Here is a 16,513-nt window from a genome sequence, read left to right as displayed (position 1 = left end):
AAAATTTAATACTTATTTTATTGTTTGCAATAAAATTAAAATTATACAATTTTGAATTAAATAATAACATTTATTTTATTTTGTTTTGGCGCGCACATTTAGCACATTTTCAAGCAAAGCAACGGTCACCCTATAACCATCGTTTAGCAGCAATTCCCATATCGCAGCATGCCGATATAATATATCGATTAACTGCTATAGATTTCAAATGCAGGGAGCCAACATAAACTTGAGCAATTCCAACGGCATTTCAACAGAATAATGTTATAGAAATTCTTGAGACAAATTTATAGATTAACTGCCCTTAACTGCCAGCCAAAAATAGCTATTGTTGCATGCTGCTTGTCGATATATATCGATAGCCGGCAACAGATGTTGGACCAACAATTTATTGTGCGCGCGTGTGCGTCGCTTGGCTCTCAATTTGCCTCTCTCTCTCTCGGGCTGGCGTCAAATTGTTTAAAATTTAAATATATGCTCAAGTGTGAGAACTAAGCTGAGCTAAGCGTGTGTGTGAAAAGTAACAAAGTAATGGTGGACTCAGTGCTGCGCCGGCTGCTCCACGAGATAGTCTCAACCATTTTCGACGCGGAAAAATACAGAAAAAATGCAGCGCGTGCGCTCACCACTAAAAAATTCTTAATTCATTCCTCTCAATGCATTTTTCCTTAAAAATCGCGCGCGGTTTGCTTAACTTAATTTAATAAGTTCAATTGCAATAAAAAACGGTTTATTAAAAAACAGAAACACACACAAAACATAATACAAATACATCAAAAAGGTAAAATTTTCAATAAGCATTAGCAAAAATTGCAAAGCACGCGCAGCATCAGCATCAAAAGGGAGCATCCTTGTGAACGTCCCTGTGTGTGTGTGTGTACACCTTGGTGCACGCGTATGCGTGTGTGTGTGAGTGCTCCACCCTCGGAAAGCGGCATTATAATACAAAAAAATACCATAAAATATTTATATATGCTTATATTTAGTGCAAATTAAAGTGCGAATTTGAAAATGGAACAAAGTGAAATTTTGTGGCTATTATTACGATTAAGACGTGTTTCGTAAATTATCGTGTTGCCCTGTACCGCTTGGTACAAGACGTGTCGCAATGTTGGCCTTCTGAATATTTGCCTAAATCAATTAAAAATGCAACAACACAACTGAAAAAAAGGGGTAGCAAATGAAAGCGTGGAGGAGGGGAGGACATGTGATTTTGAGGAAAGAGCAACAACAACTACAACTAGAGTGACAGTGTCACACAAACAAAAGCTCGTTGATTTTTTGTTCCTTGTTGAGTTCTCCTTTTATCTGGCGTTCACACAAAGCACTCTTTGTGTGCGTGTGCGAAGTTGAGTGAGTGTGTGTGCGGCAAACGACGCCAACGTCGCCCAATGCGTGCCAATGTGCCAATAAAAAGCGCCACACCAACAACAAACACATCAAGAAGAAGAACAGCAGTAGCAGTAAGAACAACAGTAACAGTTACAAAAGCCGCAGCGACGCCCAGCCAGGTAAAAGAAAACTCAAATGAGCCATTAAATTGTGCATGCAAATTTATGAATTAAATTAGGCGTAAATTTCAAACACACATACAAGCATATAGTACGTACTTTCCATATATTTCGGCAGTCAAGATGTGTCGCTAGTAAAGTCATCACTTCTTATCAACAGTAGCAACAACAACAAACAGCATCAAAAGACACTCTTGCTCTCTCGTTTCCTCTCCCACCTCCCCATTTACCAACTCTCTCCAACTCTAAATCTCTCTTTTTCGCTCCAACTGCCAGCAGCAACGCCAGCATTTTTTGCTCTTTGGTTATTTTGTTATTTTGGCAACAGAGTTTGCTTATTTGGCAACTGTGTTGTTGCTCAACTCATTGCTCATGTGTTATTCTGCTTTTGGCTTCTTTAGTTCCCTTTTCTCTGGGCACTTTAACTTTGGCAGCTCTTTGCATGCCAGCAAGCTGCTGACCTTGAACAAGTTCAGCTGCACACTGTTATTGTTGTTGTTGTTGCTATGCGCCTTCTTCTTCTTCTTCTTGTTCTTGCGAAGCCTTGGCCTTGGCTGCAGCTCAGTTGTGGAGTCGGAGTCTCCTTTGTCGTCGTCGTCATCATCACCGCTTGCCAACAAGCAAAATAAGTGTTTACTTATCACACACACACTCACACACTGGCTCACTCCGCCTTTTTACGTCTGGGCTTTTAATACATACTATATTTCCTTGTATTCCCATGTATATAAAACAAATATTTGATGGCAATTAATATTATTAAAAGCGTTGCTGACGTTTACGTTATATGCCCATCACGTGCTCAAAAGCCATAAGCAGCTTCCGATATAAGCTCCGGCTCTCACTTTCTGTCTCCCTCTCTCACACTCTCTATTTGCTTGCTTTTCGGCTAAAGTTACGCGCTAATCGCTCTCTTTAATTTTGCATTAGTGTGTGTTCATAAATTTATTTTTACAGTAGAATGTCACACATTTGATTTTCCCCAAATTGTCTATTCTTAGATTTTGCTATATTTTTTAAGGTCGTTTACTTATTTTTTAATATCGAAATATATATATTTATTTTAAGTAGGTTTTCTCTATTTTTATTTAATAATATACTGAAATTACTGTTTCTAATTTGCGAGCGTTTACTGTTTCTTTCTTGTCTCTGTATTGGTGTTTGTGCATACGGTAATTTTGTTTATTTACCTCACATTTAATAGTCGATAACTTTCGCCGTGCATTGACCCAAAAGTGTTTCGCAACAACGCTTGGCGACGTCACCCGCTTAACTTCCTAAATTATACTTTTAAAAGAAAACCCGTTTTTGGTCAGCAAAATGGAATTCCTCATGCTCAAAATTAGTTAGGCGCCGCTGAGTCATAGCACAGCTTTTGCTTTTATGCGCAGCCATTGAAATTCCAAGATAAATTCAACATTGGCCAGACAGTTTGGCGCTTTTATTGTTCACTTTAATAGGCGAGTGCGACAATTTATCAACACTCTTGACATTGTCGATCTTTAGACCTCGCTTTACAGTAGCATTTTATCGTAATTTTTGGCAGCTAAATGATTATGTCAAAAGGTGGCCGATACCCATATAAAAACCTAACAAGTCAGTAAATTTTTTATTATCTGAAACCAATTTTCAATTGGGGCACTTCAACTATCAATGGTTTGATTATATTCAAACAGTCGATCTAATCAAATACTCAAGTGGCGTGTGACCACTTGTCGCTTAGTTGCAAAGCAGAGTACAAATAATCAGCGCAATGCTTACTTTAGATAAGAATAATAAAATGCCAATTACACACTTAATACATATGTCGTACTATCAGAGACCTTACGGAAACTGTTTGTTTATCTTGCCCTTTCACAAATAACATTGTACTCCGGAGTACTCCGTAATCAGTTATCAACTAAAAACACAAGCACTCAGCACACTGTGCACGCCTTAAGCTTTTTTTACAGCAATTACAACAGCTACTAAGCTTTTTATTTGCAAATCGTGAAAGACTACAGTGGTTATAAAATTGCAACAGATAACAGCAATTTCTACAGATTTATATAGCTCTAATAATATAAGTAGTTGCAACTAACATTTCAGTATGTTATTTAATTATTATTACAGGAATTAGTAGATTAGTTAGTCAGCTAACAGTTAAAACAATTTCAATTACTATGAAACCTGTTCATGATGTAATTGCGTTTCCAACCTTAATATGTAATTTCCCCCGTAACATTTTCTAATCGGAAACGCGTGTAATTATTATTATAATACAATTTTTTCAATTAACTGCATTATGAATGGGAATAATATTCTCTATATGCTGTTTACATTGCCCACTGTGCACTTGTTGTTTGCTCTTTCGTTTTCGCTTTGCTTTGCTTTGCTGTTGACTCACACATTGTTGGAAATCACTTGCTCAGAGAATGATTTCTTGATCGGGGCATCAGGCAGTCAATGATTTTTTGTGTGTTGCCCTTCTCATCGTGGCCATTCACCGACACTGCTTCAATTCATATACCATATACACCACATTGTGTGTGTGTGTGTGTAGTGTTGGCTTTCTTCATCAAAATTATACACGAAAAGCCGGCCCGCCTCTTGTGCTGTGCCCCACCCGTCTTCAATTGTGTGGTGCGTGCATGGAACTCGTTTCGAGCCACCAAAAAGATGGTGGGGCAAAAGGAGCGGTTACTTTGCTGGTTGGTCATTGGCCCAGTTGACTTGTGAGTGATGCGAGAGCCGTGGAAATGTAAACAAAATGCGAGTAATTAAATTTTCATATGCTCAGAGCAAGTAAAAGGACAAGAAACATTTATTCATAAATTATTGAGACCAACCTTTTTTCTTTTTTTGTTCTGTATTTTTATACCCGCTATTATATTATAGAAGGGTATTATAACTTTGTGTCGGCAGGAAATGTATGTAACAGGCAGAAGGAGACATCTCCGACCATATACATAGGTATAAATATTCTTGATCAGGGTCAACAGCTGACTCGATATAGTCAAGTCCGTCTGTTTGTATTAACGCCTAGATCTCAGAGACTATAATAGATAGAGAGTTAATTTTTAATACAGACAATAATAGCTATAGTCTTCATGATTCCTGAAAATTTGGTTGCGATCAAATAAAAATTGTAAAAGTTTATTAATAAATACTTTTGTATGGGGAAAAACGCATACTGAATACGGGTCTTAGTTGCTTCGGTCAATAGTCTGGTATATTTTGCACGCTATGGTGTATTATAAATGAAACTACATCAATATACCAAACACAGCCTTTAGTATATTTCAGTATTTGTGCGGTATATTAATTCGGTATATTTTAGGAATAATACAGCCCTGCTTTTCTTTTATTAAAAGTGGGTAAAGGGTATTTCACAGTCGAGCACACTCGGCTGTAGGATTCTCACTATTTTTTTTTTTAAGAGCCCATGCAAAGCACGCGCAGCCCACTGTCCACAGTGGGTGTGTTCAGAGAGTGAACAGAGCTCGCTTTGTGTATAGCTTTATGTATATTGTAGATGTGTATTTTTTCCTTTTTTAGTTGCTGCCACATTTTAATTGGCAATTTGTGGCGACACTGTCGTCAATCAACTGAAATGCATTTGTCGCTAACTTCTCTTTTCCTTTTCCCTGTGTCTCTTTCTCATTTTGCTTGTCTCTTAGTGAGTGTCCCCAAAGGCGCTTCACCTTATCTGTCAGGTGTCAGGCTAAGAGGCAACGTGCAACTCCTTTTCCGTTTATTGCTGAGCCAGGAAACTCGGATGCTTCTGCTGCCACAGCAAAAAGGAAATCTATTGCTCTACTAGGCAACACTACTAAAGGTTAATTGCACTACAGTGTGTGTGTGTGTGTGTTGCCACTCTGCCACACCCGTCTCGACGGGGCACGTTGGCAGATTACTTCCGATGCTGACTGTGCGCTGTGTGTCTTCCACATGTCTGAGGCCTGTTTGCATCTTATTGCAAACCCCACAGAGATCTCAAACGCCCCCACACACAGCACACACAGCAAGCAAGCAAGTAAGGCATCCGGCTGCCAGAGCAGGCATTATTATTTTGCATCGTTGTTGTAATTTTGTTGTCTGTGGCACTGCATTTAAAAAGTGGCACCCGACAAAACTTTAGCCTCAACAAACCACAAATAGTTGCTGTGCAACACAACAAAGAAGCAAAAACTGAGGGGGAAAATGAAACGAAACGCAACACACACTCAGATACACATACAATAAACTTCGTATCGCATTGCATGTTGTAATTGCAGCATGTTAACAGCAACAACAACAATAACAACGAGTCCAGAGAACGAACGAGTCATGCAACAAAACTCGCTCTACTTGACTCTTCAACAACTCATTTGTTTGTCGTCCGATTATTATGAAATTTTCAGGACGCTTAGATACAAAGGCCCACTAACCAAACGAACGAGTATCAAATGTCTATCGACAGTAAGTTGATACGAAACTCATTCGGCTATGGGAGATTATTAAAGTTTGTTCAACAAATTGGCAAGTAAACGATGGTAACATAATCTGCGAGTGTTTGCTAAATTTATAAACAAGGCAAGGCATTCATTCGATTCGTGCAGCCAAGTTGGAATATTTGAAATTCGACATTTTCAACATTGGATTTAATATGATATATTTCCCATTATTATGATTCAACATGTGGCTGTGGAATTTACTTTATTACATTTATATACAAAGGGCAATGCTGGTGTATGGAGCTAAAGGGCAAGCGATTAATGACTTTGTATCAAGTTGTCACGGGCAAACGTTGTTGAACAGAGGAACGAGAATTAAAATGGGATTGTGTATAAAAATATGCATTGGTTTATCGCATTTCCCTTTAAAAGTAATACAGCAACGATGACGTATTCTATAATCATTCCCTATTATATCAAATTATTTAAACATTTCAAATTTTCAAAGGAAGCAACTTAAAATGAGTTGGGTTTATATTATTTGCAAAGCTTCGTGGTTACACGATTAAAATAGATAAGCAGAGAGCTTATCGATATCTAAACAATCCTCTTATTTACCCGACCTTCCCTATATTTTAGATAAAGTTCTTCATGAAATAGAGTGTTTGTTATCGAACAGCCTTGAGTCGAAACAAAAATTGTTCCAGTATTCTTAATGAATGATTGCTGAATATGCAAATAATTGGCCAAATATTTGTGATATACAAATATAAGTTGATCATTTTCAATTGAAACATTCCTCTCTTTTGGGAATTGCGTCACTTAATTGGATAACGATGAACATAACGTGACAGAACTATAGTTGATTAAATGAGTAGAATTTGTATGCTTAACTTAAGAAACATTTTCTTATATGACATTTCTATGACATTGTGTTGATTAAATTAAAAGAATTTGTATGCTTGGTTAGTTAATTTAAGAGACATTGTCTTAAATGATTATCGAATGTATCTCAGCTGTAATTGTAACTGAATTCTGAGAACTACAAATTGTTTAGATAGCGAAAAATGTTAGTTATATGAGATTCTTAATAGTCGAAAGTCTAGCTCATTTCGATTATGGCATTGTTAACCATTTTTGCTAGCTTCTCAAACTTTTTTATATAACAACTTTGATAGCTTCTCAACTTGTTTGATATAAATATTCCATTAGAAATGCTGAGCAATCTTAAAAAGCTATGATTAATAGTGTATTTGCTGGTTCATCGCACTCAATTAGAGCATAGTTTATTGTTGTCGACTCGCTATTTTCCGTTTTAAAAAAAAACAAGTAAGAAAGTTACAGTCGGGTGTGCTCGACTGTGAGATACCCGCTACCCATTTTTAATAAAGGCAAAATATTGCGGTATCATTTTCAAAATATACCGAAAATACAAAAAAAAATACTAAAAATATACCAAATGGTATGTTTGGTATATCGATATAGTACACCATTCAAAATATACCATAAACGGCACAATGTGCCAGATTGTCGGCCAAAGCAACTCAGACCCCTAGTAAGTAGGCGTTTTTGCCCATACAAAAGTATTTCTTTAATAACTTCCACAATTTTTATCTGATCACAACCAAATTTTCAGAAATCATAACTACTACAGTAATTATTGTAAATACCAAAATTCGTAGCTCTAGCTTTAAAATTACGCTTGTTATTCGATTTTTTTGATTTGCGGGGGCGGAAGTGGGCGTGGCAAAAATTTGAAACAAACTTGATCTGCGTGCAAACATAACAAATGCTGTCGAAAAAAATTATAGCTCTATCTCTTATAGTCTCTGAGATCTAGGTGTTCATACGGACAGACGGACGGACGGACAGACGGACATGGCTATATCGTCTCGGCTGATGACGCTGATCAAGAATATATATACTTTATAGGGTCGGAGATGCCTCCTTCTACCTGTTACATACATTTCCTGCCGGCACAAAGTTATAATACCCTTCTACCCTATGGGTAGCGGGTATAAAAAAACTGAACCTTAAATGTATTTACTGCAGGTGTGTAGACATTTTAAGTTGTTTTCGCTTACGCTAATTGCGAGAGCTCCCCAAGTGGCTACAAATATATTTTCACACAATTGTGTGAGTGTTTGAGTTGGGCATGTGAGAACGTTTTTGAGAAGTGCTAAACACATTTCCAGTCTGAATTTATAACAATTACACACACAGATACACTCACAACGATTTGCACAACATATCAAAATGTTTTCGCTGCTCATTCGGGAAACAACATGAAAATGCTGCCTCACATTGTTCCCAAGAAAGAAAGGCGGACGAACTGGCGGCGGCGGCATTCAAGGCTTTTTTGGCCAACTGCCAAATTATTTTCGCCAACCTGCCGCAAGTGCTTTTACTGCCGCTTCTGCTGCTGCTGCAGTGTTCTTGCTGCAAATCAAAGCTCGATAAACAATAGACGACACAACGGGCAACAGCAACAACAACAACAACTACAACTCGAAACGTACATCAACCAACAACAACGTCGACGTTGTTGCCCCAAAAAAAAGGGGCAACGATATAATCTAACCTTCGACTTGAATAAAAAAAAAAAAACTTTTGCGCCGTTGCCGTTTTTATCGAGTGCAAAATGCAAAAATGCAAATTACAAAGGCATGAAATAAAGAAAGAAGAGCGGGCTACAAAGGGGAGTGCGCGACTTATGAATATCCTAGAAAAAAAAGCAAGAGTTATTTAAATGTGAACAAAAATAATTGTAAATAAACAAAATACCAAAAAAAAAATATCGGTATATATATCTAAATTGATTTTTAAAATACAAATCAATCTTTACAAAAATATTCTTTTATTAAAATTACAAATATATACAAATTAATTGATGAGTTCTCTACTAAGAATAAGTAAAATTTTTAATATTGCAACAAAAATGAATTTAAATAAAAAAAGCACAAAAATAAATATAAATTAAAATATTAAAATATTTATTAATTTAGAAAATTATGTTCTTTACATGCGAAGTGAAGAGTTCTAATCTACTAAATATATAGTATCAAAAATAAATTAAAATAATAAAAAAAATAAATGTCAATAATAGAAAATATTTACTAAATTATTTTCTATAAACGTTCGTTCATTTTTTGGTTGTGCGTACGAATTGGTTAAAATTTGCAATTATGACAACAGAAAACAATACAGAAAGAAAATTCCAAAACCAATTTTAGCTCTAATTAAAGTACTTATCTAGAGCTATAAAAATAAACGTTTCTTATTTTTAAAATTGTTTCAGTTTATGTTATTTTCAATGTAAAGAGTCTCGTACGGGACAAATTCCGTCATGGAATTACCCATATAACAGTATACATAAATATTATATTATATAGTATAATTATAGTATAATAGTATAAATTAAATATTATAATAAAAGTATTATAATAGACTAATTGTCGAGTACTTATCTACGCCTTTGACTCCTTAAAATATTTCTACGTATATTTCTATAGTATAATTAATGGTAAGATAGTATAAACTAAAGAGTATTATAATAGACTAATTATCAAGTACTTCTCTGCGTCTTCTTCCTAAAATATTTGTATATTACATATAGTAGAAATTATTAGTATAACAATAGCATGTTGAAACCCTACCCTTTAAATAGCGACACTCTCGAGCTACCACAAATGTTTTGGCAAACAATGGCAAAGTTTATATTTTGCATACTTGGAAGATCGATGAGTTGAAATGCCAATTGCAGGGTATAAATAACATGGACAGTCGGCTGGCAGGCAGCCCAGGCTCAACTCAACTTCTCGAGGCCTTAAAAAGCCCGCGAGGCGCAGTCTGCCTTCCTTTACTCCTCCTCTTCCTCTCCTTTACCGCCTTGTGGCCTAGCGAGAGTGGCACGTAGAGTTATGCACTATTTGCGGATGCATTCACTTAAAATAGACGAGTAGTTTAATGGTCAATAAACTGCACTGAAGTTGAAAATGAATCATCATCAGTGGATGTTAGAAAATTTGCATATCTTTTACTTTTCTTTTCACAAGAAATCAGCTCTGGGGAGAGCAAGTTAATCTTGGGTTATTTTTGCTAGAAGGTCATGCAAAAAAAAAACCAAAAACCGCGTCCCTGATTGGTAATTAGTTTTTGCGCTTATCTTGAAGCCTTTTGCGAAATGGCGTCGCAGACTCGCTGGCGTCATTGGAGTTGAGTTGTGCCCAGTTTGCGGGTCCTGGCCAGGCCAGGTCAGGTCAGGACTGGCTGACATGGAGAAGAAGGCCAATTGCGTGTCTAGACGCCGCTATGCCATGCTTCGTCGCACCGCCAGCAACAATATAATAATAATAATGGCAAGAATAACGAGAGAGCGAGTGTGGCAAGCGCAACCCTTGTACACTGTACAATGACGGTATCCCTCGCAACATTTACATGAATATTAAAATTTTATTGGCCCTCCATTTGAGTTTGTGTATGTGTGTGTTGAGCTCAATATTTCGCTTCTTTAACGACCTTTGCCGTGAACTTTGCATGTAACGCTTTTCAAAATAAAAACCAAAAACGAAATAAGCCCAAAGATATTGATCTATAAAAAAAGAGAAGAAAACTACTTGCGAAATAGTAATTGGAAAAGGCACTTTACGAAATACTCTCATTATTTCCATTTCAATTTGGTAATAGATCGGTTATCAATGCTATATGCCACCTTATCGCAATCATTGTGTCAACCGCGTGTAGCAATCTTATCACATAATCATCACGCCCAGAAGCTAATTGAGTCGAAGTTGTTGTTGTTGTCGTTGTTTTACTTGTTGTCAGTTGCCAGTCTACACCTTGTTTCGCGCTCTGAGCTCATCATGCTGTCCATATATGGACATGGTAGGAGAGAAAGAAAATATGCAAATTCTACATGATACAAGTTGCAAGTGCCGCAAATTTCAATTATACTCATGTGTGTGTGTGCGAGTGTGTGTGGCAGCTACGTGACCGACTGACAATGCCGCAACGCAGCTGCTTGCTGCCTTTTGTGGCAAGCACGACTCGACCCGTCTCTTGTCTGCACGTTATGGAAACTCTCTGAAATACTGGCCACAAACGGTTGAATGAACCTACGCCAAGCAACAAACGGGAACAGGCCAAAGAAACGTTCGAAATTTATGCAAAGGAAAAAATTAATTAAAGCGGAAAGTCGAAAAAAAAGTGAAGAAACAAATGAAAAGCAGACAAATGACAGTTTTCAATAGTGATAAGAACACCTTAAATTTTTTATATTTTTTAAGAATTTATAAAGAATTTTATGACTTAAGTTTTGTCTTAAAATGTTGAGTATAAATTCAGTATTGTATAAATTGTAAAAATATTCAAAATTCAAGTTGTTGACTTCAAATTTTGTTTGATTGAAGTATGCTTTGAAAAAGTTTCATGTATTTTAAAACGTTGGCTATAGTTTCTATTTTTCTAAACAGAAAGTTTAAAAAAATATGAAAATATTCAAATTTCAAGTTCTTAACTTCAAGTTTTGTTTGATTGAAACATGATTCGCGAATTTTAAAATTTTAGCCATAAATTCCATTCTTTGAAATTAAAAGTTTCATAAAATATGGAAATATGCAAAGTTTAAATATAATTATGCAGACAGTTAGTTTAAGCATTTTAAACCAAATATTTGCCACATTAAGTGTTTAATCATGTCGGGTCAAAGTATCTAATAAAAATATAGTTAAGACATCTGACGAATAAGTTTACATAAATGCAGATAGCGCCCTTAAACGATCTTAAGTTTATTATGCAAAATACTCATGATACATGCAAAGCATAAAGATAATAATACTCATGGTTGTACAGTAAAGATTGTGACGAAAGCAAACCAGTGTGATTTAACCGTTCAGTGATAAGGCCTTCGTGTCGAAATATGTTGAGCATATAAAGATAGCGGTCAGCAATCAAATAATTAAAGTAATGCTGGCAAACACATCAAAAGTCAACATGATAAAGGAACAATCGTCATAATTACCCCTACTTGTTATGATAACTATTAAATTCGGTATTCAATAGTGCCGCTGAAGAAGTAATTTAGTAGGAATAGATGTGGGTATGGTGAATCGAACAACGATAAAGCAAGAAGTTCAAGTGAACAGAGTTTCTAGTTCATGAGTTCTTCATTTGTACAGAGCATCGCTGGCAAATGGTTCATTTGAACTGAATGAGTGAATAAATCCTGAGGAGAAGTAGAAGGCAGTCGTTGACTAAGATGCGAAGATGGAATATAGTCAGATAGTCTTTTCTTTTCTAAATCTTTTCATTTAATCAGCGCATCCCTGGCAACTGGTTCATTTGAACTGAATGAGTAGCTTCTAAGGAAAAGTAAACTGCGACGCCAAAATTGCTTATAGTCAGACGTGAAATAAACAGAGTTTCTGATTCATTTGAACTAAAGCTGTTCATTTAAACAGCGCATCCCTAGTAACTGGTTCATTTGAACTGAGTGAGGAGCTTCTAAGGAAAAGTGGACGGCGATGTGCCATTTTGGCATCATTAGTCAGCCGTGAAATGAACTAGTGGTGTTCATTTGAACAGAATGAGTAAGGAGTTTCTGAGTCAGATGGCCGTACCAATCATTTAACCACATTTTAATTTACTATTATTCAAATTATATTATATACTATTTTTCTATATGTACATATCGATATAATATTTTTTAAAACCGCATCTTTATTAGCAATTTATAAATAAAAAAAACCCTCATAAATGTTTGATTTCTGTGCAAACCTTATCAAAGTACCGCCCGATTTATCGGCCCACAAAATTCATTAGACTGACCATTCCCAAAAGGTCATCGTCATTGTTGTTGGTGTTGCTGTTGTTGTATTGAAAGCAGCGTCAAATTTGGTGGCGATAAGGCCAAAATGATAATAGGGGGCCGCATAGACTCACAACACACTCGTCAAACACTCAATGGGCGTTTGACGCCTGACCCAACACAACATGAGAACTGTGAATTGCGCGGCGCGCTACGGTTTATTGTTTAATGGACACACGGGGTTCACTTGACCGCCAGTCAACGGTGGAAATCATCAGGTGTTTCCCGTGTATTTTTTTTTGCAAATGAATTAAATATGCCAGGTGTGTATACGACGACGCAGACCATCGATTGAGTGTTTGGTGAAGTGACGCCATGCGATGACCTTTCTTAGCCACAAAATAGTTGTGAAGGGGGCGTTACTTGTTAAAGAGTTTTGCTCCAAAAATACATACATGCATTTTGACTTATGACTTGCCACATCTAAATTTAGCTGAAAATAAGCTAACACTGCGCAGCACTGTTAGCAGCCTTCAACAACAACGACAAGTGTCCTTTCACTGCGAGGCAATTCACCAAATTGAACTGTCCGTTTAGCTTCCCATCGGGAGGTCTCTCGTACCTTTGTGGCGTGCTCAATTAAATTAATTGTTGATTCTTATTTCGCACCTGATAAATCGCCCATTGATAAGACGCGAATTATTTGTTAATTTCTTAATAACTCTAGTACTTATAAATATGCTTTTGTTTATCTCTTTTTGTTGCAGTTCGGGTAAATGGCCAAGGTACGCAGAAAACGTTTCCGTTTGAGGTGCACACAGAAGAAAGAAGCAGTTAGAGCACTCCGTTCGAAGAAGGAGCTGCCTTCAAATGGGAGTAGTTAATCGTGTAAAGAACAACCACAACAACAGCAGCCCAACGATGGACAAACGTTCGCTGTGCTGTCTCATCATCTGTGTGAATCTGTGCTTTGTTATCTGGCTGGTGAGCGTGCAGCAGCTGGAGCCAACGGATGAGGCGGTGGCCACAGCGGGCAGCACGGCCGCTCTGCTTGGCTCGATGCAGCTGCAGACACAGCAACCACAACAACAGCAACAACAACCGAGTGCCAATGGCAGTAAACCAAACCAAATACACGACACTAGTCGCACTCAGCAACTTAGTAGCAACCTTAGTAGTTATTATTATAGTCGTAGCCTAGTTAGTCTAGACAACAACATTGCGGCCACGCTCGCATCGCTGCCCACGGCAGCAAGTCGACCATCGCCATCATCAGCCTCATCCTCATCATCATCGTCATCGTCATTGCCAACGGGTTACTCGGAAGATGCCAGCCAACTCATCGACCTGCATAACTTTGCGTATAGCATGACACAACCGCCATGCGAGGCCCACATCCAGGCGCTAATCCTCGTCCATACGGCGCCACGCAATGTGGAGAAGCGTGCCCTCATACGCCAAACGTGGGGCAGTCCACGCATGACGTCTGCCAGCTCCCCGTTGCGTGTTGTCTTCCTGCTGGGCGCTGTCCGGCAATCGGAGCCGGAGCTGCAGCTGGCGCTCAAGGCGGAGAATGCGAGGCATGCGGACATGGTGCAGGGCAACTTTCAGGATGCGTATCGCAACATGACGTACAAGCATGTGATGGCCCTCAAGTGGTTCAACAGTCATTGCGCCCATGCTCAGCTGCTGATCAAGGTCGATGATGATGTCTATGTGAATACGCCGCAGCTCTACAAGCTGCTTAGGGAACCGATGCTGCCAAACACGAGCTCCAACTCCAACTCGAACTCGACAACGCCATCGTTGCGCTCCATGTTGCAGCAACGCAACGAGCTGCTCTTTTGTCGCTCTGTTATGCTGTCGCGTGTGAGGCGATCTTATCGCGTAAGTAATAATGAAATTATACAACTCATACATTCACTAATCTCTATTTTGTTTGCAGTCCAAGTGGCGCGTCAGTTTCAGCGAGTATCCTGATGCCTATTATCCGCCCTACTGTCCTGGCTTTGCGATCGTCTATTCGGCTGATGTGGTGCAGCGTCTCTATCAGGCTGCCCAGCATGCCGGCTACTTCTGGGTGGACGATGTCCACATCACTGGCGTGCTGGCACAGCGTACAAACACAACCATCACGAATTTGCAGCCGTATGTGCTTTACAAACCCGATTGCGAGCGTGTGTTGAGCGGCGAACTCGAGCTGGATCAGCAGGAGTTTCTCTTCACGTGGCACAGCATTGCGCCCGAGCAACTCAACGCCTTGTGGCAGTTGCATTTGGCACAGAATTACACGCTGACGCAGCGCAGTGTGCAGCTGGAAACGGAGGCGAGCTCGGATACGGGCCTTAGCTAGCTTAAGAAGAAGGGTATTACAAATAGCTTGGGGGATATTGTTTAATTTAGTTGATATGTGTGCGGTTCGTTTTTTTTTTCTATTAATCATTTTTGGCTGTTTCGCTTTTAATTTAATTGTTGAATTGTAGACTAGTTATGAAACGATTAGTTAGCATTTTCGTCGAAAGGAAAACTAAAACAAACAAGAAGGAGAAGAACAACAACAAAGAACATTGCAAGTCAAGTGAACCACCAACCACCTGCCTACAATCATTCGTATCATAATTGAGATAGCATAAACTAAAGCATAATTATAAATCTAACGATAACGATTACTATTAACGATAGCAATTACAACTAACGATAGACATACATTCAAAAAGCCTCTCTGGGTGATACACACATTCGTATATATATGAGTATAAACATTTAAGCACAACTCTTAACTATTAAGACAACCAAAAAAACAGCAACAACAACAAACAGTAAAATGCAGCCCCTTAAATAATCGGAACATAAACAGAAAAGCAAAACTCACTAGACACATAAAATCTAGCAAAAATGTTTAGTCTGAAAACTAATAAATGAATTGAGTAATTAATTGAGATGTGAATTAGTAAAACAAAGAACAAATGCTTGCATGCAAGATTAAAATAAATAACTTTTCCAATAATGTATTTTGTATTTTTGATCCTTAGCAAATGTCTATGTTTTATTTCAATTGCATGTAAACTTAGGCAAATTAACATTGTAAACATTGCAAACAACCACACAACAAAGAAAAAAAAGAAAGATACAGAAAAGAGGGAACATTTACGCCAGGAACGTTAACAGAAATATCAAAAAACAAAATGAAAAGAAATGCAAAACGAAACTCAGAAAACAAATGTGTAACGGAATAAACGAAAAGGAAATTTGTAACAAATGAAATTTATAAATGTGTAATACAAATTAATTGAATGTTCAAGTTTGTCAGAAATTATATACATACATATATAAAAAATCAACAACAAAATGAATCCATTTAAAAAATAAAATCTTACAAATTGTACAATGTGACATGTTGCAAATTTGAATTTGAAATATCGGTGTGTTAAGCAGTGCAAGCAGTACGCCAAGCAGTAAACACAACGAACCGACTGCAGTGCTCTACCAGTGGAAGTTTCATAGCAGACAGCTTTTAGTTTCAAGCAATGTGAACTGCTTTGCGCGGCATTTTTGAATATTATTAATATTGTGCACTCGCAAAATGTTAATTATAGGAAAGTGCAATTGATATCGATTTATGCATAGTTGCAGAGTTGATTACCCGTACCGTGCTGAATAATTGAATGAGTTCATTTCGCCAGCTGCGCTCAAGGCCATGCGAAACTATCACTTAATTTAAAACAACAATGCCGAGCAGAGAGTTCTATATGAATGGGACATATACATGTGGGGAAATACAA

At 37.6% G+C, this 16,513-nt stretch overlaps 1 protein-coding gene across 2 annotated transcripts; it reads left to right on the top strand.

Moving 5' to 3' along the window:
• The first annotated feature begins 463 nt into the window (after nucleotides 1–463).
• On the top strand, nucleotides 464–15,857 carry LOC117572710 (beta-1,3-galactosyltransferase 1). Of its 2 annotated transcripts, none has more exons than XM_034255769.2 (3): nucleotides 464–781; nucleotides 13,499–14,618; nucleotides 14,677–15,857. In XM_034255769.2, the coding sequence occupies exons 2-3, from the start codon at nucleotides 13,602–13,604 to the stop codon at nucleotides 15,082–15,084; spliced, it is 1,425 nt and encodes a 474-aa protein (XP_034111660.1). In that variant the 5' UTR covers nucleotides 464–781; nucleotides 13,499–13,601; the 3' UTR covers nucleotides 15,085–15,857. The 2 variants fall into 2 exon arrangements, with proteins under 2 accessions (XP_034111660.1, XP_034111659.1); XM_034255768.2 differs by having other exon boundaries at nucleotides 465–1,511.
• The last annotated feature ends 656 nt before the right edge of the window (nucleotides 15,858–16,513 follow it).

The sequence above is a fragment of the Drosophila albomicans genome, chromosome 3, assembly GCF_009650485.2.
Source record: "Drosophila albomicans strain 15112-1751.03 chromosome 3, ASM965048v2, whole genome shotgun sequence".
Taxonomy (NCBI): domain Eukaryota; kingdom Metazoa; phylum Arthropoda; class Insecta; order Diptera; family Drosophilidae; genus Drosophila; species Drosophila albomicans.
The sequence above is the reverse complement of the archived record's forward strand: the minus strand, read 5'-3'. Positions and strand labels throughout refer to the sequence as shown.